This window comes from Leuciscus leuciscus (genome assembly GCF_965113295.1).
Source record: "Leuciscus leuciscus genome assembly, chromosome: 25".
In the NCBI taxonomy this organism is placed as follows: domain Eukaryota; kingdom Metazoa; phylum Chordata; class Actinopteri; order Cypriniformes; family Leuciscidae; genus Leuciscus; species Leuciscus leuciscus.
The window spans coordinates 18863091-18888354 of NC_138724.1; the positions used below are offsets into that span (position 1 = coordinate 18863091).

The following is a 25264-nucleotide window of genomic DNA, read 5'->3' on the forward strand; positions in this document are numbered from 1 at the left end:
GCACAGGTACGTCTCTAAGACGTCTGCTAAAGAGCACTTAATCTCGAAAACATCTGTTGTGTACAAACATCTGATAAACATCTTAGAAAAAGCAGTTTTACATACATTCTAAATCATAAACATCTTAAAGACGTTTTCTAAATGTCTATTTAACATCTCAGGAAACGTCTTCGAGACATATTGCAGATGTAAATGCAGACATCAAATAGACGTCTCTGATAGCTCAGAAGCTTGGTTTGAAAGTGACTTCTGTGTGAGTTTCGTACATCACTACACTAGTAATGGACGATGGACCTTTTTTCCCCACACCTTTACACCTTAAAGGACGGTGAAGGAGAGGGAGCAGATTTACATTGCCTCTCTCACAGATGCTCAGAACATTAGCGACGCATTTGAAGATCCCCCGTCAATTAGTCCCACAACCAAGATGAAAGCCCTCGCCTAAGGCAAGAACCGCCAAGAGCCTTTGAATAGCTGTGGGCTTCACAGAAGCATGAATTTGGCAGCTATCTTCGGGAAGGACATTGTACTCTAATTGTTTGCCCAAAATGAATAGGTTCAAAATGGCTGGATGTAAATGTTTTAGATTCTCCTGACGCACTTGTCAGTCTTAGTTACTACAGCCTGCCAGAGAAAAACTTTCTTTATTTTATTAGAAAAACAAGATGTTTAGGATTTTAAACACTACATCAGACAAATTAAATTTTGAAATGTTAATAATTACATTGTGAAAATCATTCTAATAAATTCTAAAAATAATTGTGCTGCTTAATGTATTTTTTTTAGAATACATTAATTTTTTAGAATAGAAAGCTCAAAAAAAATACATCTACTTGGAATATAAATCTTTTTTAATATTATATTGTCCGTGTCCTTGCTGAATATAAGCAGTCATTTCTTTCTTTTCTTTAACAATAGTGTTGTTTTTTTACATGAGTGACACAAATGATAGGCATTGTGTAGAATCAGTAGCATATACTGTATCTATTTAGATTAAAATTTTTCTTTAAAAGGGAATTTCTTAGGGGTTTTGATCCTTATGAATAATTGCGTTGAGAGGCCTTGAACAATACATGTACATGCTTCCAAACGTCTTTCTTGTTCTTGCCGAATGACTATATGCATGTGAATGAAAGGAATTCAGCCACAGTTTTGTGGGTTTTTGATTTATTTTGGCAGTTTCCATCAAACAAGCTTCCAGTGAAACTCTAGTAATACTTCTGTTTATGCTGATGATTTTGACATTGAGGGTGAATTTTAAAAATGTTGACCCAATTGAAAACCCCTCATAAACCTGTCAAGCAATGAGGCGGACGAGGCGAGATTTCCTTTGTAGAGATGTTATTAGAAAGCAAAGAAAGTTTGCTCCTGACAAAATATTTGCCACAATACCTCATCCAAAATAGCTTTGTTTTTCCAGAATAGAATCCTTCCTGGCTTTGCCCATCGGGTACTGCTGTTTTCCTGCCATTCTTTAGACTATCACTTGATTCTCTCCTGCCTTCCTGCTTTAAGCCTCTATAGAGCAGCTATTAGTATGTCCCCAGTCAATCACCAAAACACATAATAATGCAAGAAAATCCTCAAATCATTTTCTTAAACGATCAAATAAAATATTAAATTTATTGTTAAAATAATTGTATTAATTATTTGTCATATATTATTAGTGATCTTATATAATAAATAAATAAATATTATATAACAGCATGCTACGGAGAATTCATAACAAGACACATGTTTCAAAAGCAATAAGTATATATTTATATTCTTTATTTCTTTCTACAGTTGAAAACATGAAGAAAATATTTCAAAGATATACTAAGGAAATGCATCTAGTCTAAACAATCTGAACACAAGAAGTGCTACAGTATGGAGGCATTAAAACAATTTTTTTTTTTTTAAGTATCATTGAAAGAGCACACTGAATCAATGCGTCAACTTTCTGAGAAAAATCAAATGCTAACATCGGTACAGAGTCCAAAAGAAAGAAAAAGCATGCAGCCTAGATGCAGAAATCATGCTGGATTATTAGAATATACTTCAGTGTTTGTTACCTTGAATACCACTTTAATTGTTCTCAGAAAATATCTCAGAGAAATACTGCCCATATTTAAAGCTCCATTAATATTAATTCATATTAATACTTATATCATATTGCACAAGCCCAAAATTGTAAATTTATTCGAGTGGAAGGGTTGGGGGGGAGGGGGGTGGGTCACAATGCATCATTTTGAAAACATTATGTAGATTGGACGGTCATATCAGAGATTCAGTGCCACCGTAGAAATTATTCTAAATTAGATTCGCACCCGTCCCCGCATCTTATTATGCGACCAAGCTAGTGACGGTTTACGTCAAAGCTTATACTGTAAAAAACTAAACAGATTACACATTTGCAAAAATGAGACCACTTTGGTTTTTAAGAGTATTTCAGATTTATGTTAGAATAAAATAAAAAATTTAAATTCAGTAGCACACTGCAATTGATTCAACTGCACCTGAGATCCGTGGCAGCTCTGGCCAAGGCATCACATTTACAACAAAACTGATCAAATAATAATAGATGATTGACTGTCACATTTCATATTTAGGTGTGATGAGGTTTAAACAAATGCATTAGTCTAACATTTTTTTTGATGATTTAAAGCAAATATTGTTTTAAAAGAAGAACGTATTGTATCATTATACAAATTAGCGCAGAGCACAACAATATTTTGTGATTCATCATTTGCTAAATTTAAACTACTTCATAGGATAAACAGCTTGACTGCATTCACAACCAAACTAACACACCGATTCATGTGAAAATAAATAAATTATGACTAATTTGGTATGTACAGTATTACTTCTTTCCAATTGGTTGTCATTCTTTACTTCGGCTATAGTAAGCAATTTCCTAATGTCTAATTTCCTAATCTAGGGCAAATAAACATTAATATAAATTAGCATTGACTTCATCTTCAAAGGGCCACTGCAGTCAGACTCGCGTTAGTAGAAAACATTTAATGCTAAACGCTTCACACTGTGGGTTTGAGCTTGGTTTTCTGCCGGCCGCCGTGACGTCAGTCCCCTCGCAGTGCAGAGTCGTGTGGTGATGGTGCCCTCTGTTGCTAAGAGTGAGGCAGTGCAGGTGTGGTTGAAGGAAAAAGGAATGGAGGGAAGTATAAAAGAGGAGAAGGAGAGAGAGAGAGAGAGAGAGAGAGAGAGAGAGAGAGAGAGAGAGAGAGAGAGAGGGAGAGGCAGGAGGAGGAGTTCTACTCATCGCAGCCCAGCAGCTCCATTCGCAGGGTGATGCGTTCATGCCACACCCACGGCAGGACGCGGACGAATCGCGCGTAGAAGGGGGGCTCGAACACGTTCTTTTTGTGCACGTTGTTGTCACTGTTGCCAGGGAAAATCTGCAGGTGAAGCAGAAGAAAAGAAAGATGGGGTGAGACAAGGACATGACAGATGGATAGGGAAAAAAGAGCAAAATCTACTCAAGATGACGGTTGAAAAGATGTGAGGGAACTTTGGAATCTGTTCAATCAAAAATTCTACTATCATGTCGTTCCAAACCACTTTCTTCTGTGGAACGCAAAAGAATAAATAATGCAAAATGATATTTTGAAGAATGTTTCAACTTTTTTTAGTCCATCTATTGAAGTCATTGGGGTTGAAACAACATATTGGTCACCATTCATTTTCATTATGAGGAAAAAAATTTCAAAACATCTCGTGTTCCATAGTAGAAAGTCAGTCATACAGGTTTCGATTTTAATTTTTTACATTTTTAAATGTGATTTTTTTAATCAAAATGCATCTGTGTTTTTGAACTTCACTGATCCTACAAGTAGACCAATGTTGAACACATAAACATTACAGCCAGTGTTATTTTAGTATTATTTATATAGTATAAAAAAAATGAATTAGCTTTTATTTTTATATTTTCATTTTTCATTTTAAATTTTTTTAAATTCAGTTTAGTAATTTTGTTATGTGCTTTTGTCATTTTAATCATAAAAAAACAAACATTTTATCATTTATCATTTTTGTAACATTTTTAACTTTAAGTAAAGTTTTTCATACAGTATAATATCTTCAGCTTTATTTCATTTAACAGAAACAATTTTGAATAGTTTTAGTAACCTATCACAGCCACTAAATACATGAAATCAAAAATTATTTTAAATCAAAATGAAACAACATTTGCAATCCATTTGTGTCCTGAGTGAAACTTTTAATGTGTGGAAAGGGACTTTATCCAAAAGTAGCTAGATAACATAGGCTGTGTCCAAAATCGCATATTCTCTTGAGTAGGTACTTATTTTGAATACGTACTTATTGTGAGTACTTGTGAGTGCTAAAAAGTATGTTCTATTGTAAGATTGTGCGTAGTATGAATGTATGAATGTAGTCACTATCATGTGACCTACCAGCGTCAGTTACGTCGCTTCACTGGCATTCATAAATCCTCAAAAGTGTCAATTTTGATTTCATGTTGACTTAAATTGAGGCATTAAATCTTTTTTAGAAACTAACCTGATCTGTTTTTGTCTTGTCGTCTTTGAGTATGGTCCAGTACTTGCCGTCATCACTGTGAGCTACTTTATAGGCGGACACAAACTGCACATTGCCAAAGTCTTTGGCCCCTTGCGTGATGATCCCTGTGATGCGCTTTGGTCTGAGCAGATCCACCTTAAAACAGACAGATAAGAAAAACTCAGCATGTGGTCTTACATCAAAACAGGCATTTAGTTATAATCATCCACGCTATGAGAGATTCATTATTGGCCTCCTGGTAATTGTGTAATTGTAAGAGAGGATTGGTGTGTAAATGATGGCCTCCCAGGACAATGCTTTCAATTTCAAGATCAAAAATTGGTGCGATCCAATTGCGTTCAGCCTAAGAAAGGTTATCCGATGTGTGAATGTGCAAAGATCCCAAAGCAACGATTAAGAATGAATGAATTTCCTATGCAAACATTTAAATGGTGCCAGACATTAATAGAAAGGAAGACACTCGAGCTCAACATGGACAGTATCCAGGTAATACTCCCACTTAATAAAACATCAGAGTGATATATACACTGTATATGACCGTATGTATACCGTTTAGTGCCAGTAAGATTTAAAAAAAAAGGTATTAATATATTTATTTATCAAGGACCCATTAAATTAATCAAAAGTGACAGCAAAGACATGGTTAATATTTTCTATTTCAAATAAATGTTTTTTAAAATTCCTATTCCTATTTTAAATGTATCACAATTTCCACACAAAAAAAATATTAAATTGAAACATAATAAGAAATGTTCCTTGTGCACCAAATCAGCATATTAGAATGATTTCTGAAGGATCATGTGACACTGAAGACTGGAGTAATGATGCTGAAAATTCAGCTTTACCATCACAGGAATAAATTACATTTTAAAACACATTAAAATAGAAAACAGTAACTTTAAATTATAATAAAATATCACAATATCAATGTGTGTACTGTGTTTTCTGATCAAATAAACGCAGTCTTGATCAGACTTGAGCCTTTGCTATTGACGGCCCTAGGCATCAGATTGGCACATTCTTTAAAGGAACACTCCACCGTTTTTTGAAATAGGACTTATTCACTTTCTTTCCTACATTTAGATAGGTGGGCAAATGCATTTTTGTCTCAGTGCATGCATTGTTTTAGTTTGACAGGGCCGGCGCTAGCTTAGCTTAGCACAATGAATGGAATCCTTTGTTGCCAGCTAGCATGTCCTGAGTAAAAGTGATATAAATTTTTTTTAAAAACCCACCTAATTACTTCTTGTGGCCTGCGTATTCACAACAAGTACAAATAGTGATGCAGATTAACACTAGGCGATTTCCTTGGCAGATATTGACTTGTATATTAAGGACTATATTAGGGGGAAGCACAGGCGAAGCACTGCTACTTGGGCGTGATATCTCTGCGCCCAAGTAGCAGTGCTTCACCTGTGCTTCCCCCTAATATAGTCCCAAGTCAATATCTGCATAGGAAATCGTCTAGTGTTAATCTGCATCGCTATTTGTACTTGTTGTGAATACGCAGGCCACAAGAAGTAATTAGGTGGGTTTTTTAAATTTTTTATATCACTTTTACTCAGGACATGCTAGCTGGCAACAAAGGATTCCATTCATTATGCTAAGCTAAGCTAGCGCCGACCCTGTCAAACTAAAACAATGCATGCACTGAGACAAAAATGCATTTGCCCACCTACCTAAATGTAGGAAAGAAGGTGAATAAGCCCTATTTCAAAAAACGGTGGAGTGTTCCTTTAACTGTTTTTAAATCTTCTCTTAAAACCTACTATTTTCCCTTAGCTTTTAATTAATTGTGAGCTTCTACCATGAATGTGTCTCTTTACAGTATCTTATGTTTCATTCAGTACTTTGGTCAGCCATGTTTGCTGTTTCTAAATGTGCTATATAAATAAAAACAAACTTGAAACTTGATGAGCATTTTTTTCCTTGTTAATTACAAAATTCAGCTAAAGGCATAAATATTACTCTAGATATTACACATGGCTGTAAATATTTGACGTTATTCTGTCCCTTTACAGCCTTACAAGCCTGTCATCTCACCTGCAGCCACTCTGAGCGGTCATTGGTGGCTGCTGTCCAGGCGTTGGTCTTGCCCTGCTTGTCCAGACGAGCGTAATGTGGGTGCCAGGTGAACGACTCGATCCCCCAGGTGCGGAAAGAGCTGGAAGCCGTCAGCTGCCTGTCTTCGATCATCCGTGACTTGATACCTAGCGGCTCGGAGCAACCTGTCGTGTTCAAATACACTGTGAAGTGAGACAACAAAAAGAGGGAGGGGGCGGGGACAAGAAGTGGCAGAGAGATGGATGGGAAGCGTGTCAGCACAAGCGGCACAAACCACATCAGCTCAGAGTGGATCGAGAGCAAGTTTCATGCAGGTGAGTGGCAAAATGCTGTGTGTGATGGGATGTGTGTGTGTGTGTGTGTGTGTGTGTGTGTGTGTGTGTGTGTGTGTGTGTGTGTGTGTGTGTGTGTGTGTGTGAAGCGCATGCAGGCGAGAGCCAGCGGTGTGTGAAGCATGCATGCAGCTGTGATGGACAGCCTGAGAGACACAGATGGAACAGTGAAGTGGGCAATACTGTGAATAAAACAGACATTTGCACCATTTCAACGATTAAAAATTAGACTTTCTTGTAGTGATGCATTTTTTCATGCATTTAGACAAAATAATATAGTATATTATTGTAAAGTACATTTAATATTATACATAATTTTATAATAATATTTTTTAAATTAATTTAATAATTTATTATATAATATATAATTTTATTAATGTATTAAAATGTATGCATATTTTAAATTATTTTATTCTTATTGCAAAATATGTTATTTATTATATTTTTTAATAATAAATTAAACAATTTATAAGAAATTAATTTACCAATTTATAAATGTTAATTTAATGTAAAGTTGTTACTAATGTAAGTTTAATTTATTTATTGGCCATAACATGAAAATAATATAATATAAAATAAATGGTCAATATATAAATTAAAATATAATAATATAATATCAATTAAAATAAATACATTATGAAAAGACTTCATCTTTCTTAAACATTGGTTAATTTGTGTGGTATGTGCTTAGTACATTTCGTTCTTGTTTTCTGCCAGTGTGATTCATCATCACTATAAGCAGCTCAAAATTGTGTCACATGTGCTAAATAAGTCAAAATCTGAGAGTTTTATGCTCAGAACATTTACTGGCTAGAGTCCCAGTTTGGTGAGATGTGACTTTGTTCCTTCAGCCAATAGACTGCGGTCCTCGACTCCACCACAAACGAAGAGGAGCAGGAAATAGTGCAAATTGTGATGCTGCTTACTCACTTTTTCTTCCATAAAACCACAGCAGAATTACCATATTCTAGTGGAGTTGTTTTGTCTTTTGGCTCCCATAAATCTATTCATAAGAATGTATAAACATTCCAAAATATTGCTGGGACTTTACCGTTAAGTTCACAGCCCACCAGCTCCAGTCTCAGAGTACAGGCTTTACGACACACAACAGGAACGATTCGTATGTGCTGAGCTATGATTGGAGGCTCAAACAAATTGGTCTTTGTCCCATCGTTGTCAATATTACCAATGAAGATCTGGAGAACAGAAATGTATACATTTATTAGTTACTCAGAGATTATAAATTACAGGTTATGAAAAACTTGATGAATACTAATTGAGTGAATATATTTCGCCACTGTTATGTTCCAGGAATAACATTTTGGAATAACAATTTGTTATGTTCAAATGCCTATTAATCCTATTGTTTACCCTTGTCCAGGACCCAGACTTGTAATCTTTTTATTATTATTTTTTATTAATTATTATTACATGTTTAAAGGGGACCTATTACGCACTTTTTCAAAGTCTTGATTTTGTTTGTGGGGTCTACTAGAATAGGTGTTCATGCTTGAATGTTCAAAAAAACATTAGTTTTCACATATTTCACATATACTGACCAAAAGTGCCCATAGTTGAATAAACACCAATAAACACAAACATAAAATAAATGACTGAATCATCACCATGTCTTTGCTTTGGCCCTCGGGTCTGTACATGGTGTAGGTTCGCCCATCTAAACTGGACGCCACCTTGAAGGCTTTGATGAACTCGGATGTGCCCATGCGACTGGCACCCTGGGTAATGATGCCAGTGAAACGCATTTTCCTCTGTAGGTTGATCTAAAATAAGTGATTAAATGGGTAAAGTTTGGGTAAATATAGATCATATTTTGGGTCCAAACTGAACATACTAGTTTACCTCTATCCAGGGGTTCTTGTCATGTGTCGCAGAGGTCCAAGCATTAACAAGTCCCTTGTTATTCAGTCGGGCCAGCTCGGGTCCCCAGCGCTGCAGTCCCAGAATGCCGTAGTACACCGAGGAGGCGGAGATCTGAGACTCTGCGATGCCTCCTCCTTCCATTCCCAGCAGAGAGATGCATCCTGGGAACCAGAGCCAGATATTAGCAAACATTCAAGCACTCAGGAGACAAACAGGCTTACTGGGCGACAGACAGATGGATAAACAGTATGATGACCACATTCACAGGGGAGAGACACAGACATTGTGTGCTGAATTTAGTTACCAATTGAAAAGCCAAATATGTGGAGGAAATAAAGTGAAAAACAGTTTGCGTCCAAGAGCCGGACATGTGTGTGCTGGCAGTGTCCTACTTACGCAATTGGCAGTGCTTTCCCACATAGGGTGAGGGACATTTACAGGTGAAATCGCCATCTAGATCTCGACAGACGCCTCCGTTCTGACAGGGCTGGCCGGCACAGTCGTTCACATCTGCAGGAATCATAAGGTTTCTGTAAAGCTAATCAAAACTGGTCTGGAAAAGCCTAAAGTTATCAAAAAACAAAGCTTTGTGACCTCTAGGTGGCGCTCACTAACTACATGCAAATTCTACAAGGTCTGAGGTAAATAAAATATATTATCTACAGAAACATTGTTTCAAAAGATAATTTTATCTAATATACATATTTATTCTGTAAAAATGTCTGCCTGTTAAGTTCAGAACATAGAAAAGTATTTTTTTTTACAGCTTTTGGGGGGGTTCTGATGTCCTGCTTTTGATAAGACACATTTATTTTTGTGACCTAATGGTTTACGTTATGCAAACATGAGTCACCAAATAAAACACTAATTAAAGCTGTTAAAATACAAACAAAAAAACATCTAAAAAATATCTCATCTGAAAAAAAGGACAATGTAGTTGACCTAAAAATGATCTAGAAATGTGAGCCACACATACAAATGTATATCACTGAATTAAAATAAATGGCACTTGGTTTGATTTTATGTAAAGAACGTTTTTTCCAAGCAAAAACAAAAAAAAACATGGAACAAAAATGCATTTGTTCAGGTTTTAAATGATAAACAACAATATACAAAACAACACACAAATATATATATATATATATATATATATATATATATATATATATATATATATATATATATATATATTTGTTATGGATGGATGCGTTTAGATTGTTTTTGTGGAATTCATTTTTCCAAATAGAATATTTCTCATTTTATTGTAGAGTTTGTTTAGCTATACAGTACCAACTAAGTACTCAGTACGAGAACATGTGCATCGCATTAATAATTCCAGCTGGACTTTTGGTTTTGACAGCTATGTGAAGAACATGGATTTTTCTTAATGTATACAGTCATGAAAAATTGCTGTTCCAAGAACCGTTTGCTCATCCAGTAAGAAGTATTTGTGTCATTCAGTTAACAGCAGGTGTCCAGGAGGTAGGTATTAAATCAAGGTCAAGAACTAGTCTTGTCATAAGGTTTTCAAGTTAATATGTTCTGTGACCTGAATTGAGAGCATATTAAGAAAACCCACATATATGACACAACATAATCATAGCACAACTGGATCTTTGCAGTCGTTCAGTAAGAGGATATACCATCTGACAGCAGACCTATTGAAGTTCCTAATCCACTTATGAGCAACAGGGCTACGTCAAATCGCCAACATGCTTCGGAATGATTAAACGGTCAACATGATGACTCAGTGCAATGGTGTATAATGGTCTTCAGTATATGTTGTGGAGGGGAAAAAAACAATCATGGATTTCAGATGTAAAATGGCACCAATCAAAAAAAAGAATAGAACATTCCAGCAAACCTGAAGGAATTCAGGGGGATTATCTGGCGTGTGCAGATGGAGCGTGACTGAGTGCGACCGGTCACAGCGGTCCAGTGCCAACGCAGTGCTCAGACATACTGAAACACTTCCAAACCTCCAGAGGTCAGCGAGCGACACTTCCCTTATAGGTGTAAAGAGCGGTCACAGTCGACTCGTGTTGCACTGACTTAGAGTGACCTAGTTGATCAAATTTGCATTCGTATTAAGCACTAATTATGTGATGTGATTAAAAAAGCACAACATTTTTTTTACCATAGACAACTACCCAAATGCTAGACATCACTCCCTGCAAAAACTAATTTCTGTGAAAAAAATGACAAAATCTGCAAGTGGTCACAAAAGTCGCATTTGAAACGCGTGATAATACCAGATGCAACGGTAATGCACCTGACCAATGGCTGACCACTTGTCATCGGTTCACCATAAAACGCATCTTAATAACAGGTGGAAAGAGGCTTTCTCTCTTGCTCGCTCGCTCGGGATATTGTATATAATTCTATCAAGATGAGGGAGACTCTCGGACCTTCCGAGAGAGGTGTTTAGCTGTCTAGCCTCTAACAAGCTAATTAGCAATGCTTTTGGAAGTCATCTTTCCTAAAGCATTTCATGTCAACTACGGAACACTAACTGCATCATTATGAACTCGCTATGAAGCTAATTTGCTAATTAATTTTTAAAACTTGAGTGGGTTTTAATATTTAGCCTGCTGAGAACTACAGGGTTGCCAACTAAGATGAGATTTAGCACTCGACCAAATACTAGCATTAAGATTTGAGACCCTTTTAGTTCAAGTTCCGCAAAATGCTAACCGTTATTCCTATTCTAATGCTATTGAAGCACTGAACAGAGAAGCCATTTAACACAGAAGTGTATTGTATTACTCTGAGAACATCAATATCTAGCTACATAATGTGAAATGCAATCTTATGTCAGTTGCCACATCATCCAAATCAATAAAATGCAAAGTCAGCAGGTCTCTACTTCCATGTGTGACAGTGAAATTGGGGCATCCAAGAGAAAAGACTGAAGCACGCTGGGAAGGAACAAAGGAAAGCTTTATGACTTGCTGATTCAGTAATCTTGTCTTGAAATGGCCTCCCTATAATACAGTAGCTACACATTGAGTCTATGAACAAAAAGAGTGTATAGACATTTTCCACTTTTTTTCTTGTGTTTTTTGAACAATGGTTCATAAAGATTGCAGCACCATTATGCTTATTTATTCACTTTCTGCATAATCTATACCTGCTTGCCATCATACAGTCTCTTCCTGTGGGCAGTTCTTGACCAGAATAAGCTGTGGACATTTTGCTAAATAACCTCTAACTAAGAAGTTTAAGACCCATAAGTCTCTAACTAAGAAGTTTAAGACCCATAAGTACAGTCAGTTAAGTGAAACAAACAACAAAAACATTGATGAGATAATGTTATGCATTTTTCATCAGCCATGGTCTGTGGACCAGTGTTGTAATTGTTAACTAAAATTAAACTAAAACTATTAAAAAATAGTTTTCATTAATTGAAAAAGCTGAAATAAAATAAATATGAATATTTAAATTAAATTGAATAGAAATACGAAAATTAGAAACTAAAATTAAGCACATAGCACACAGCACACAGTTGGGGATATTTAATTTAATTTTATCAATCTATATATTCCACTTGAAACAAACCTTGTTGTATTATTTTAATTTAATACTGTGAAGCTGCTTTGATACAATATGTATTGTGAAAAGCGCTATACAAATATACTTGACTTGACATAATTTTTTTTTTTTTTTTTAAATACCAAATTTAAACTGAAATTCAAATGAAAACTGAAAATATACAGATAGATTATACAAAGATAGAATATAATTAAAAATATGAATAAATATACTAGTATATAAATAATGCTAAAATAACTGTGGATCACAGTTTGAGAAGAATGCTTTACGCTCAAGCTCTAAACAGCCATTAAAATCCCTTGACTGCACTGGCAAAAAAGACTAGTGAGGAAAAAAAAGAAAACAGAGACACTAGTTGAGAAAAATACAGCAATTAGAGGTGGGAAATTTGAGTGAGAAATCAAGCTCTTATTCAGTGGAAAATAGGGAAATTACACCGTAATGGCAAAAACGCTAGCTAGCTTCAGATGCAAGAATTGAGCTCTCGTTAACTCTTCGACTTACTTGCAGACACACAAAAGAGGCACTGACTCTACATTTAAACCCTACAGCGGGTTTCTATTTCAATCACCACAGCTAATGTGACCAGTGCTCCACTGCATAAAAGCTTTTGACACAGATTTCATGGCCTCCTGCAGGGCTTTCAGACCAATTTCATGCTGTCAGTGAAACATTTCTGCCAGCTGAGAGCCGAGGATGTGTGCGGACTTCATTTACTTTACCTCCTCCACTTGCATTTTACCCCAGCAACAGGGCCAGTGTGCGACAGTGTGGGTGTGCAAGGCTACAGTCATATTTTAATTTGTGCTGCCACTATGTTTGGCACTAAACTAAACTATGCAGTGTACGAGTTTGCGTACTCCACAATCTTCGCCATCATCCAAGCATGACTTAGACGTCTCCCTGAGGGATTAAGAAGCTTTTAAACAGTCAATTCAATGTCATCATCTTTCTAATCTAGCCACATTCCAGCAGCACTCTAAAGATGAGCCCGCATACTATACTAAACCCAGTCAAAACATCAAAACCCTGCTATCAAGTGCGGGAAAGCTGGCACTGAAGCCATAATATCCACCATAATCAGAAAGAATGTGAGAGAGTCTCTGTGGTGAACTAAATAATCCATGCTGTCCTAAATGTATAGCGTGGAAAAGCAACATTCAATTATGTGAGGACTTCTGGCTTATCTTTTTCTCTTCTCACTGATTACTTCCTTACCCACAAAACAATGTTTACTTGTCAAATCCGTGAAAATGGGAGAATAACAGTTGACCAAAACTGACCCAATATAGTTTCTTAACACAGGGAAGTTTGTTTTTAAGGCCTGCACAAATAAAATTAATGCCATATATCCATACAGAACAAACCCATTCAAAAATAAATCATGTATCTCAGATTCTTTTACTCACATACTCAAGATGTTTTATTCAACATATGTATTGAAATTGGTTTATTTAACGTATCATTCGAATTAGAGGTTGAACGATACTAGATTTTGCTGATAATAATATGCTTAAAGAATGGCAATAAACTTGTTTTATTGTTCTGATACAAGAAAAATCTCTATATTAAATGTGTTAAATAACGTTCTTAGTCTTTCCAATTTATGACGCACCAGGCCAGAGAGAAGCTACAAGAGTTTACATTGAATTAAATGGCAGATTCAATTGATTGTGTAACCAAAATATCAATATTCATCAAAAAAAGATTTTATGTGTATTGAGAAACTTTTAATTATAAATAAGCAGAGATACACTGAGACTCTTATTTTTTAAATATCTATGCTTTACTACTTCCAGCTGCTCATTCAAAAAGATGAGGGTTAAAATGTGTAGGCTACTCTTGCAACATGCAATATATTACAAAGTAAAACCAAAAAGTAAACGCTGTCATAATTCATCAACATGAGATAATAAGCAATCGCTTATTAAATAAATAAATGTGGAGTATTCCTTGATTGCGAACTGCTTGAACATGTTTCTGATTTTACTCTTCAGTTCAAATTATTCCAGAGTCAAATGTTTGTCTTCGTAATCTTTAAATGTACTTTATGCACGACATCACCAAGCCCCCTTATTTTTAAACCCACCCCATTTATGTATTTATTTTTAGTTCCTTTATTTTTTACTGAATATCTTGTTTCACTTAGAAATAAGGCCAACTATGGAAGTAAAATTGGTTGTAAATGCATGTCCTGTTGATTCGATAACAATTGTGTTGCAATTTAGGATCATGCTTATGTTATTTGTCTAAAATGTGAGATGCAGTCATGACTTGGCTGTTTGTTTGTTGTGTTGTTTTGTGCTGAGGGCTGTAGGACTGTTCGCCCATCAGCCAATGGCAGACGACAGCAGAGACTGAAGCGGTTCTCTGCTGTCTTAACACTTGCATCTGTTAACATAGCGGAAATTCGACCATCTGCCCTCATTACATCCAGAGAGCTTTTGGGATTGACAGACCACGGTACTTGGTGAAATAATTAGTCACACATTTGTGAAGAGAACAGCTGCATGTGATGCAATCGCCTTGCTGTGCAAAAAAATGATAACTTCAAATAAAAACTTCCTCAAAAAGTCAAATTTGCGTGAATATAAAATGTGTCAACTAGTATTCAACATTCAGCCTGCTCACAGATACAGCTTAAGCGTAGGTTTCAGACCTGAGACTATTTTGCTTCATACTCAAAGTTGAACACATTAAAAATGCACTATAATCCTATTATTTACAAATCTTTTACAATATTGGCTTTTCTAAAGCAAAATAATATCTGAATAGCAACTTATTCACTGTTAGGGTGTGGTCACATTTACTCTTTGCTCAGCAAAATTGTATGGGTGAAATCCAGTCTAGAAGTCATTTTAATAGGAATCCATTTTGAACAACAACACACAAATTCACCAAGTTGACCAATAGAAAGTTGCTTGAATTGAAAGTGACTTATGTGCAAGCAGTGCTGACTTGTGTGCATCGCTACACTATTGGCAATTCTATTCAGTAAATCTGACTAAATCCAGATGATTTATGCAGTTTATAGGTACAATTTGCCATTTGGGTTTGTTCTTTGTCAATTAATTACCATTTGGATACAAATGTGATCTCTGTCCTCATGTAAATTGTATTTCACAACAATCAAGTGTGTCATAATTCTCAATGGTGACACCTGATAACCACCAACACGTTTGTAATGAAAAAGATCCAACAGTTTGAATAGAAGCGACTCACTGTTCTGGCAGTGGATTCCATCGAAGCCTATTGAACACTTGCAGACGTATTCGCTGAAGACGTCTCCTCGGCGGGAGTTGGCGATGATCTCACAGACACCATCGTTTTTACAGGGGTTAGGGTTGCAGGGCCCTGAGAGCAAAGGTCATGTGAGAAAAGATCTGCCTCAGCTGAAATGGATACAAGTAACCTTTGCACATACAGCTCCTTAACTAAACCTTTTTTTCCCCCACATAACAATCTAATCAGTTATTTATATTTACCAATCTCTGTCTCGTTGCAGGTGTGTCCAGTGAAGCCATCATTACAAATGCAGATAAAGGGATCTTTTCCCGCACCGGTCACACAGGTTCCTCCGTTCAAACACACATTTACTTCACAGTAGTCAGCTGAGAAAAGACAAAGACAGTGGATTTGATTTTACATTCATTATAGACAAAATCTTCCAAAACTCAATGGCCCTCATTTATTAAACATGAGCAGAATGAACGTCTGTGTAAATCATTTATAAAAAATGTATTGGAATAAATTGTCACATTCAAATCAATACAACATGAATTTTCAATTGAAAAATTATTCATCATGTGTTTTGTGAATGAGGCTCATTTGGGTGTAATTCACTGCCATCAGAAGTTTTCCGATGGGGCATTACCGATAATTAAGATTTTCGTTTCTTTCCAAAAGGAAAACAGCCACTGGGTTCACAGTTTGGTCATGTTTTTATTAGAGCCGGATGGGATGGACACAACCCAAATTGCTGACGAGGCCGCAGCATTACAAAAAAACTAGAAATTTCTTTGAGGACTGCAGTCCTGGGGTCTATAGAGAAATGGTTTGTCAGGATGTTACGTAGGATCACAAAGCACAGAGGAAAAATTATGGAAATATATGTTGAAAATGCACATGGAAGTTTAGAAGAAGAAGAAAACAAAATGCGTTATTGAATAAAGAAACTCCTAAATCCTAAACTTCTAAATGCAAATAAATAAATACGTAATAAATACAACGCAATATATATATATATATAGGCCTTGAATTTGCCAAGTTACAACTTTCCACAGTCTGTGCTGGCTTCCCATAACTCTGTAAATGACACCTCACTGAGAGACTTCCTGCGCATCGTTGTGTCCTCCCCTGGCGCCAATCCAAAATACCACAACGGAGACACTCAGCAGAGTTTATTCGAGGTGAACAGCACTCAAAAGGATAATTAGCACATGTTTGAAGCAGCTCCACCGCAGGATTCAACCGTGTGAACTTTTTTCGCGCCCAAGACATCATTTGGCCAACAATCTCCTCTAATTGTGACAAAAGGCATCGGCCTTCATGCTCAGGGTTGGAGCTTCTGGGATAAGGATAAAGCCCTGGCCTGCATAAAAAGAAACCTTCTTATCCAAACGATTGCTATGTTTATCTTTGGAATGGAATGCATCCTCCTTTTCACGCTATACCAGAAGGTTGAAAGCACAATTCCCTTTGCTCTTCTCAAAGAAACCAATTTTAGTGCTGGAAATTTTTTTGGGAATTGCCTAACATCTTTGATATAATCTTCCTGGAACAAACTGTTCAGAACTCAAATAAACCCATCCATCACTGATTAGCACAGAGAACTCCATTGGGAACAGAAACGGTCTATGGATAGCCTAAACTTGGTTTCACTGGGTCAACAAGTTGTTCTTGCCGAACGGTTACGATGAAATTGACAAGAGAAGTCGAGAAGTGAAAGTAATTCATTGCAGATTAATAACTTTAAACAATTCATAGCTAGTCACAGTTATGCTAGTGTTTCCAGAGAAATGGAAACTCTGAACAGAAACTGTTGCTGAACATCTGCATGGAATGTCTTTGCCCGCTTTTCAAGGTGCTGACACGGACACATTGTGGCCAAACTCTTACTTCTAACAAGATAAGTAACCAAAATAAAAATTGTGCCAGGATTTTTTCACCCTCATGTTGTTCCAAACGCATGTGATTTTCTTTCTTCTGTGGAACACAAGACCTTTAGCAAAATGTCCAAGCTGCTCTTTTTCCATACAATAAAAGTAAATGTGTATTTTAAAGTTGCCCTTAAATATAATTTAATAATTTTATTTGAATTAATAATCATTGTAATTTATTAATTACAAATGAATTAAATTAGTTATTTTAAATATGTCTGTCTATTCAAAATTATTTATTAAATTAGTTTATAGTTATATTTAATTATTATTTTAAACATGAATTAATGTAAATAAAATGTCTTTTATTTTTATGTTTAAGTGACACTAGTCCTCTATAGCCATCACTTTCATCTTATGGAAAAGAGCAGCATAAACATCCTGCCTATCGCCTTTTGGTAAATTCTGAAAAAGACCAAATTTATTAAAAGTTCCCCTTACCACAAGTGTTGCTGGATTCCCCTTATGTACTTTTTATATTGTCTGCTTCTACGTCTTCCACCTTTATCTCTTTTTATCACCTATAGTTAAATAAAAGCATGCAGCTTTGGAACATCATTAGGTTGAGTATAACCATTCCTTTAAACTATACCTGAGATTATATGTATGAAAACTAAACAGGGTGGATAACAGTAAATGTCAGGACACATCATGATGTATCATCTCATCTCACACCAGCTATACCTGGTTTAACTGTCAGAGAGCTCAATGTCGGCCTAATACGTTCTGGAAGGCCAATAGACAGAACTGAACACATCAGCTGACTGCAAAGCTGTTTGATGAAGTGAAACATCTGATCAGCGTCTCATCAGCTGAGCTGGCCTTTTGATCAGCAAAAGCTCTGAAATGGAAGTGAGAGCGGATTATTCCCACAGGCTTTTGGATAGATAGGCACTATAGCATATCACATGGTCTTTTTCCGAGTTAAACGTGTATAGGCAGGCAATTGTGGGAGTGTTCGCTGCTCTCTCACAAATGAGCCATGAAAACAGAGACAAAAAAAAAAAGAAGCAAAGGAGTTTGGCCAGGCAATTGTGCCCCTGAAAAAACAAGCAGGGCAGCGCCGAGCCAGCTCAGAAAATGAGTAATAACCAACGTGCTATGTTGCTATTGACCTAGTCCCAATATGGTAAAAAATAATAATAATAAAAACAACATCATTTTGACTGCCCTGATACTGAAAGTGTGCAGGCTTAAAAGGAGATTCCACCCCAAAATGAAAATTTTGGAATGACTTTGGGGCACCAAAGGTCGGAACCAATGGCTGGCCGGTTACAAAACAATATTTTTGCAATTCAGTTTGGTGAGACAGAAATAACACATTTCAGCTTTAACTTTTGGAACAACTTGAAGTAAACTGTCCAATAACACATTTGATGTGCGACTATTATGGTTATGGTTTGCCAGAAAAACACTAACTAAAAGAACCAAAATGAACAGTTCAAAACTGTAAATAAAAGAACCATTCAAAACCAAAAAACCACTCACTCACTCTTTCATTTCAAGTATCTGGGACGTTACTTCAGTCATTTCAAAAAGAAGCATGACCTGATCTGCAATCTTACAAGCACAACCATTATACAGTTAGTGATAACGTTTAAAAGTAGGGAAGGGCTTTAGAAATGAGTCATCGGCATGAGGAGTCATTCAGCTACAATCTGCTGAGCGGATCACGTACACTTGGCCAACAAAAGAACCCTTGACTGTGGAATTAGGAACAGGTGCAAAACAAAAACAACAGACTGGAGGACAACCAAAACACCGCACATGTGCATGTGAGTGCATGCAAATGCAATAACACAGCTATGCTGAATCTCCAGTTTGATTCTAGATGATTCATAAAACAATGGGAAATGCAAGCTTACAATGCAGTGCATGAGTCTCACACCAGCTAATTTGGTGCTAAAAATCTTTCTTCTGGTATTACTTGATACTGCTTGATACTGGTACTTTAGGGACTTCCTGTAAAATCTTAAATGGTATATGGATATATATATATTTTTTTTGTATTTTTTTTTTGTATACGAAATATACTGTAAACTGAAATTGTATATAGGCCTAATGTACAGTATGAAAACTGGATTTTCATTTGGGGGGATAGTTCCCCCAAAAATTAAAATTTTGTCATCATTTACTCTCCCTCAAGTTGTTCGAAACCTGTATGAATTTCTTTGTTCTGCTGAACACAGAAGATGATAATTTGAAGAATGTTGGTAGCAAAACAGTTGGCGGACCCCCATTGACTTCCATAGTATTTTTTTTCCATACTATGGAAGTCAATGGGGTCCATGGTTTGATTACCCATATTCTTCAAAATATAATCTTCTGTGTTCAGCAGAAGAAAGAAATTCATACAGGTTTGGAAAAACTTGAGGGAGAGTAAATGATGACAAAATTTTCATTTTTTGGGTGAACTATCCCTTTAACAGTACAACAGTAGTGTTTTTAAAGTTTAACTTCAAGTGAGCATTACAAGATGGTAAAGGTAATAATTTCTAAAATAAAAAAAATATAGGGGAAATGAGCATGCAGAATTAAATCTCCAATATTGACAGATACAAATAAATTATAAAACAAATAAATAATTAAATAAATATATTTAAAACAAAAACATTTTCAAATAGCTGATATACCAATATATTGTACATCCCAACTTTTGATAGTTCCAACTTCCAAACATTAGAAAAAAGCAGATTAGTTTTATTTTTAACAAGATCCATGATCATTTAAGACTGACCCCTATTTACACAATATAAAGAACTGTTTTAGCGGCATATTTCAGTAAAAGTTAATCAAATGTGAAGGGGGCATCTAAAAGACACAGCAGCTGCAACAAAACAACTATAGTTTATGCACTCGTAATAACAGCACCAACATTATAAGTGGACAACATATAATGAAAAGTTAAAGAATAAATAAATAAATAAACAATGCCCCTGTAAGAATTGAAATATCCATACAACATCCAAGTAAAGTAACAGATCCTTTTTAGTTGTTAAAAATAGGTGTCTATAGGTGCTGATTTGTGTTCATGTCTTCATACCTTCATGTATATTTAGAAGCCTAAGTGTTACAACCTTCATGTATATTTAGATGCCTAAAGTGTTACTTTACCTTTTAAGACCGCCTTAGAACTTACGGGTTCACACTTTACGCCTAAAGGTGTCCTGGAAAACTCCACATTAATGGTGCGTGTTACAATTCAATGTGTTTTTTCAGCTATGTGCTCATTCACACATCATTTAAGATGCCTTAACACAGCCCAGGGGAACTTGGTGTTCCAAACATTGTGTTCCTACGTCACTGAATCTCATAAACTCCCAGAACAGATCAATGCACTGAGGCATTCAGTTTGCACCTCTTAATGACCAAGCAAATGACCCATAAAGATATGGTGTGCACACAAGAAACATCCTGTTCTTGGACCAATAAACTGCTTTTTTTGTTGTTTTAAAGTAAACTGTCAGTGAGCTTGCATCTCCAGGTGAGATTTCTATAATCTAAAGGCATTTCTCCAGAACACCACAGCAATCTGTTCTTAAAAATATCCCACCAAGTCTAAAAATACACTCTGACGTACACAGAAAACAGCCATTCTCTAAGCAAGGCAACGCAAATAGGCTTATATTAATCCTACTTGGAAATGCGATAATGCAAATGCATAATATTTTGACATGTTTTACACTCAAGCCAAAGATACAAAATAGACCTTTATCATGCAAGCAGCAAAGCTTATTTGTTCCAATTCTGGTGACAAAAGTTTCTAGAGAAGTGTTGGAATAAGTGATTTTAAATATTCAATGCAGCAGATTGGAAAATGGAGCATGAGACCAAGATGGAGCGAAATCATATGAGAAATGCCATGTTGCGCTGCCTATGAATGAAACATTGATTAGGGCTTATTGAAAATTAATCACAGGAGGATCAGCCCTCATTGGACTGCTATTAGAACTAGAGTCGTCAGGACAAATGAGCCCATTCCCGGAGGGGAAGACCCCGCTGCCAGATGGCACGAGCCACACGGCAGCTTTTGAACGACTTGCAAACACATTCGTGCAAAAGAGAGCGAGTGAAAAGCAGGAGGCTGTGTGGTTGCTATAATTAGAGTACTCGCCGTCAGCTGACCTGAGAGGCCTGAGTTATGTGTTTTTTTGTGGTTTTTTTGCATTGATAAAATCCTTATTTGCTGATATTAAGCAGTTTTTACTAATGAGGGTAAGATTTTGATGGATGAGTGTTGATCTTAGATCAGCTTGAGAGTGCAACTTCCATCCAAAGCTGTTTACCTTCTCAATCCGATAAGCGAGACAAACAATTCTCAACATTTAAAGGGATAGTTCACTCAAAACTGAAACATTTTCGTGACATTCCAAACCTGTATGATTTCTTTCTTCCGTCAAAAACAGAAGAAACATCCTTCCGTTAGGCATGATGTTGTTGACCCTGTTCTTCTGCATACATTTGCCAGTGAATAGTGACCAGCAGCCGTCAAGCACCGAAACGCACCTAAAAGTGTCATAAAAGTAGTCCATATGACTATATTCCGAGCCTTTTAAGTCCATATGTAGCTTTGTGTGAGGAACAGACAGATATCGAAGTCATTCTTCACTGAAAATCTCATTAATGCTACTTGAATATGTGCCTTGTGATCTGTTACTAGATCCGTTAGTATTAATGATGGTTGGCATTTTTTACATCAAACCAGGTGTGCCACATTTTAATATGCAAGTTTGAATGTGAATACATTTTGAGAGCTGTCCAGAGAAGATTAGTGTATAACTGTTAAATTTGTATCTTCTTCTCAAACAAAGTTATAATATGGATTAAGAAGAGTTGGAATATAGTGCACAAGCCATATGGACCACTTTTATGGAGATTTTTGTCCAAGTCACCATTCACTTGAATAGAAAACAGTTCCATGGAATAAGGAAATCACACAGGCTTTGGAAAGACATGAAGATGAGCGAAACTGGATTCATTTTTTTGTTTGTTTAACTGCATCTAAAATATCAAAGAATGCCAATTTCATCACACAAAGTATGAAAAAGGAAGACCAATAAGGCGACAACTAAGCCATTTGAAAACTCCACAGAAAAGGCTTTGACAGTGGAAACTCTCTGGAAGCAGTCAACTTTACACTAATGAAACTCTGCGGGAAAGAGGATGATTTTTCCGAAGTTTGCGTAAACCTGTCCTGCTGCACTGGTCATTAGTGGCAGGAAGTGCCCTGGCCTCATTGGGCTCCACAGCGTACTGTATTAAAGTGGCCACATTCATGGGAAGTGATTCAGTGATTTGGTCATGTGAGCCACACCTACAGACTGGAGCCATATCACGGCCTGAGGCTCAACCGGGCTCAACGGCAGATGGAGAAGTGTGTTCTTAAAACGGAGAAGAACATTAGTGGGGAATAAAAATGACTAATAGGGCAAATCATTTGTTTAGACATAAACTATTTAAATATAGACATTACCGAACAAGACTGAAGTACACAAAATCTATCTATTTTGTGCAGAGGATATGGAGGAAATTAATTTAGACATGCTGTCAAAAATCTTAGCACACATGAGTTGTCAAGGCATGAAATAAGTGCCCAATGCTCTTCCACATCTCGCCATGCAGCTATAAAAGCCTGTAGGTCACTGGTAATGGATTGAAATCAGGACATGGTGTTTTGTATACACTAGTATAACAATAAAAGGACAAAGCAGAGAGCCAAAGGCGTTAGACGCAAGTATGAACGAAAATAATGTAAATTTTGGTCCAAGAGAGACATCAACTAGATGTCCACAGGGACTTTTCATGACGTGAAGCCGCCAAGACTTATTTACAAAACGATAGTGTAAGAATGGACACTAAGCATCATTCATTCATTCATTCATTCATTACTCCAGTATATCATAGGCTATATACTAAAATAAAAATATACAGAAAAGAAGCTGTTTTGGTGCCTTGACAATTAAAAATTGACCTCAACTAAATAATGACCATAGACTGTAACTTGCTTTGTAATGTCTCTGTAGCGCTCAGACGAAAACAAAAACACTTACCGCTCGCAGTGAAGACTGAAACAGCAAGAAAGCACGCCGCAAAAAGTGGGAAACTAACAAATAAGCTTGGGAAAGTTCTCATGGTGCCGAAGTGTAGTTCTTCGGTCAACTTCTCGTCGGTCTCAAGAGTCGTTCGGTGTGAATCCGTTCGCCGTTATGACTACGGGCAAGATTAGAAGCGAGAGAGGGACAATATGTGCGCTCCCACGTGTATCTCTGCTCTCAGCCAATTACATTCTGTTTTTAACAAATGGCCCCGCGCATGACCCCGCCCCTCGGATAGTCATTAGTTCGAATAACGGTGCTCTGCTATTGATTGACTTGATACTGTAAACAAAGCATCACGGTTTGCTGAATGAGAAAACATTTGGTGGTTTCTGGCATTTAGCTGTTTACAGGGATAGTTCAGCAAAAAAGAAACATATTTACTCACCCTCATGTCGTTACAAACCTGTAAAACTTTCTTTCTCATACAAAAGGACCCAGCTGACCATATCAGGTTATCAGAAAGTCAATTTAGCGATCGTTTTATCCCTAGCAACGCTCTGGGAAGATTAGAATCAGAAAAGCTGAAACCAAATAAGAACTTTAGGGGAACGTTATGTGCTTGCTGCAAAGATGTTAATGGAAAATGACGTTATGGTCACAGTTTATCCTTATTCTATCTACTTTCCGTTCAATGAAAGTGAATGAGGCTGTGTTTCTGTTCAGCTATAAATAATAGGGGGATGAATAAATTATGACAGAATCTTCATTTTCATCTTCATTTTCATTTTTTTTTCTTCATTAAGGCTTCTGAAGATGTTAGAAGTGTTTATTTAAAAGGATAGTTCACCCAAAAATGAAAATTCTGTCATCATTTACTCACCCTCAAGTTGTTTCAAACCTGAATGAATTTCTTTTTTCTGCTGAACACAAAAGAAGATATTTTGAAAAATGTCGGTAACCAAACAGTTGATGGACCCCAATGACTTCCAGGAAAAAAAAAATACTATGGAAGTCAATGGGGTCCATCAACTGTTTGGTTACAGACATTTTTTCAAAATATCTTCTTTTGTGTTCAGCAGAAAAAAGAAATTCATACAGGTTTGAAACAACTTGAGGGTGAGTAAATGATGACAGAATTTTCATTTTTGGGTGAACTATCCCTTTAAAGCTCATCTAAGCCTAACTTCATGCTGTTAAATTATGTAAATGAAGATAAATGGTTTTGTAGTTTCATAACAGTAATGAAAAGCGAGTTAAACCGGATTGTTGTGACATAAACAACTGCTGCATTCATGCAAAAGCAGTAATTTGGGCTTTGAAAGGGTTAAGGTAGTGGGTGTGTTGCTCTGGAAAAGATGCATTTATGCATGCAGGTCGATGCAAAGTGTGGGTGTTGGTCAATTGGTGATGTTCTTTGCTGAAAACTTGCTTTTTTTAGTATCCTGCCTGTAATGTATATAGCAACATGAAAAGATGCTAGACAATTTAAACTGGAAGATAGAGTAACCTAAAAAAAAATAAAGAGAGATGCTATTAGTTAACCCCAAACAAGGACTTCACAAAGTCAAAACGTTTAAGGATACCAATTGTTCATGCACCACTAGATTCTATTTTATGCATAATGAAAAATAGCTTGTTAATGTCTCTCTTGGCTCTGTTGCTGGGGCCCTAAGAGCTCGTGTCTAAATGCTTCTCC

The 25264-nt window shown here is 36.3% G+C and overlaps 2 protein-coding genes across 3 annotated transcripts in view; one reads left to right on the top strand and one right to left on the bottom strand.

The window, feature by feature from the left end:
* The window catches only part of cUnh15orf40 (chromosome Un C15orf40 homolog), a 149961-nt gene extending 129298 nt beyond the window's left edge, over positions 1–20663 (top strand). The window contains exon 5 of the mRNA XM_082159071.1: positions 19632–20663. The gene's annotated coding sequence lies outside the window, so the exon portion shown is untranslated. The remainder of the gene's footprint in view (positions 1–19631) is intronic.
* On the bottom strand, positions 1754–23797 carry mfge8b (milk fat globule EGF and factor V/VIII domain containing b). Of its 2 annotated transcripts, none has more exons than XM_082159065.1 (10): positions 23581–23797; positions 15857–15982; positions 15594–15725; positions 9216–9329; positions 8799–8980; positions 8564–8719; positions 7990–8134; positions 6586–6788; positions 4522–4677; positions 1754–3398 (listed from the first exon to the last, which is right to left on the bottom strand). In XM_082159065.1, the coding sequence occupies exons 1-10, from the start codon at positions 23660–23662 to the stop codon at positions 3255–3257; spliced, it is 1440 nt and encodes a 479-aa protein (XP_082015191.1). In that variant the 5' UTR covers positions 23663–23797; the 3' UTR covers positions 1754–3254. The 2 variants fall into 2 exon arrangements, with proteins under 2 accessions (XP_082015191.1, XP_082015192.1); XM_082159066.1 differs by having other exon boundaries at positions 6586–6770; positions 23581–23796.
* Positions 23798–25264: the final 1467 nt, after the last annotated feature.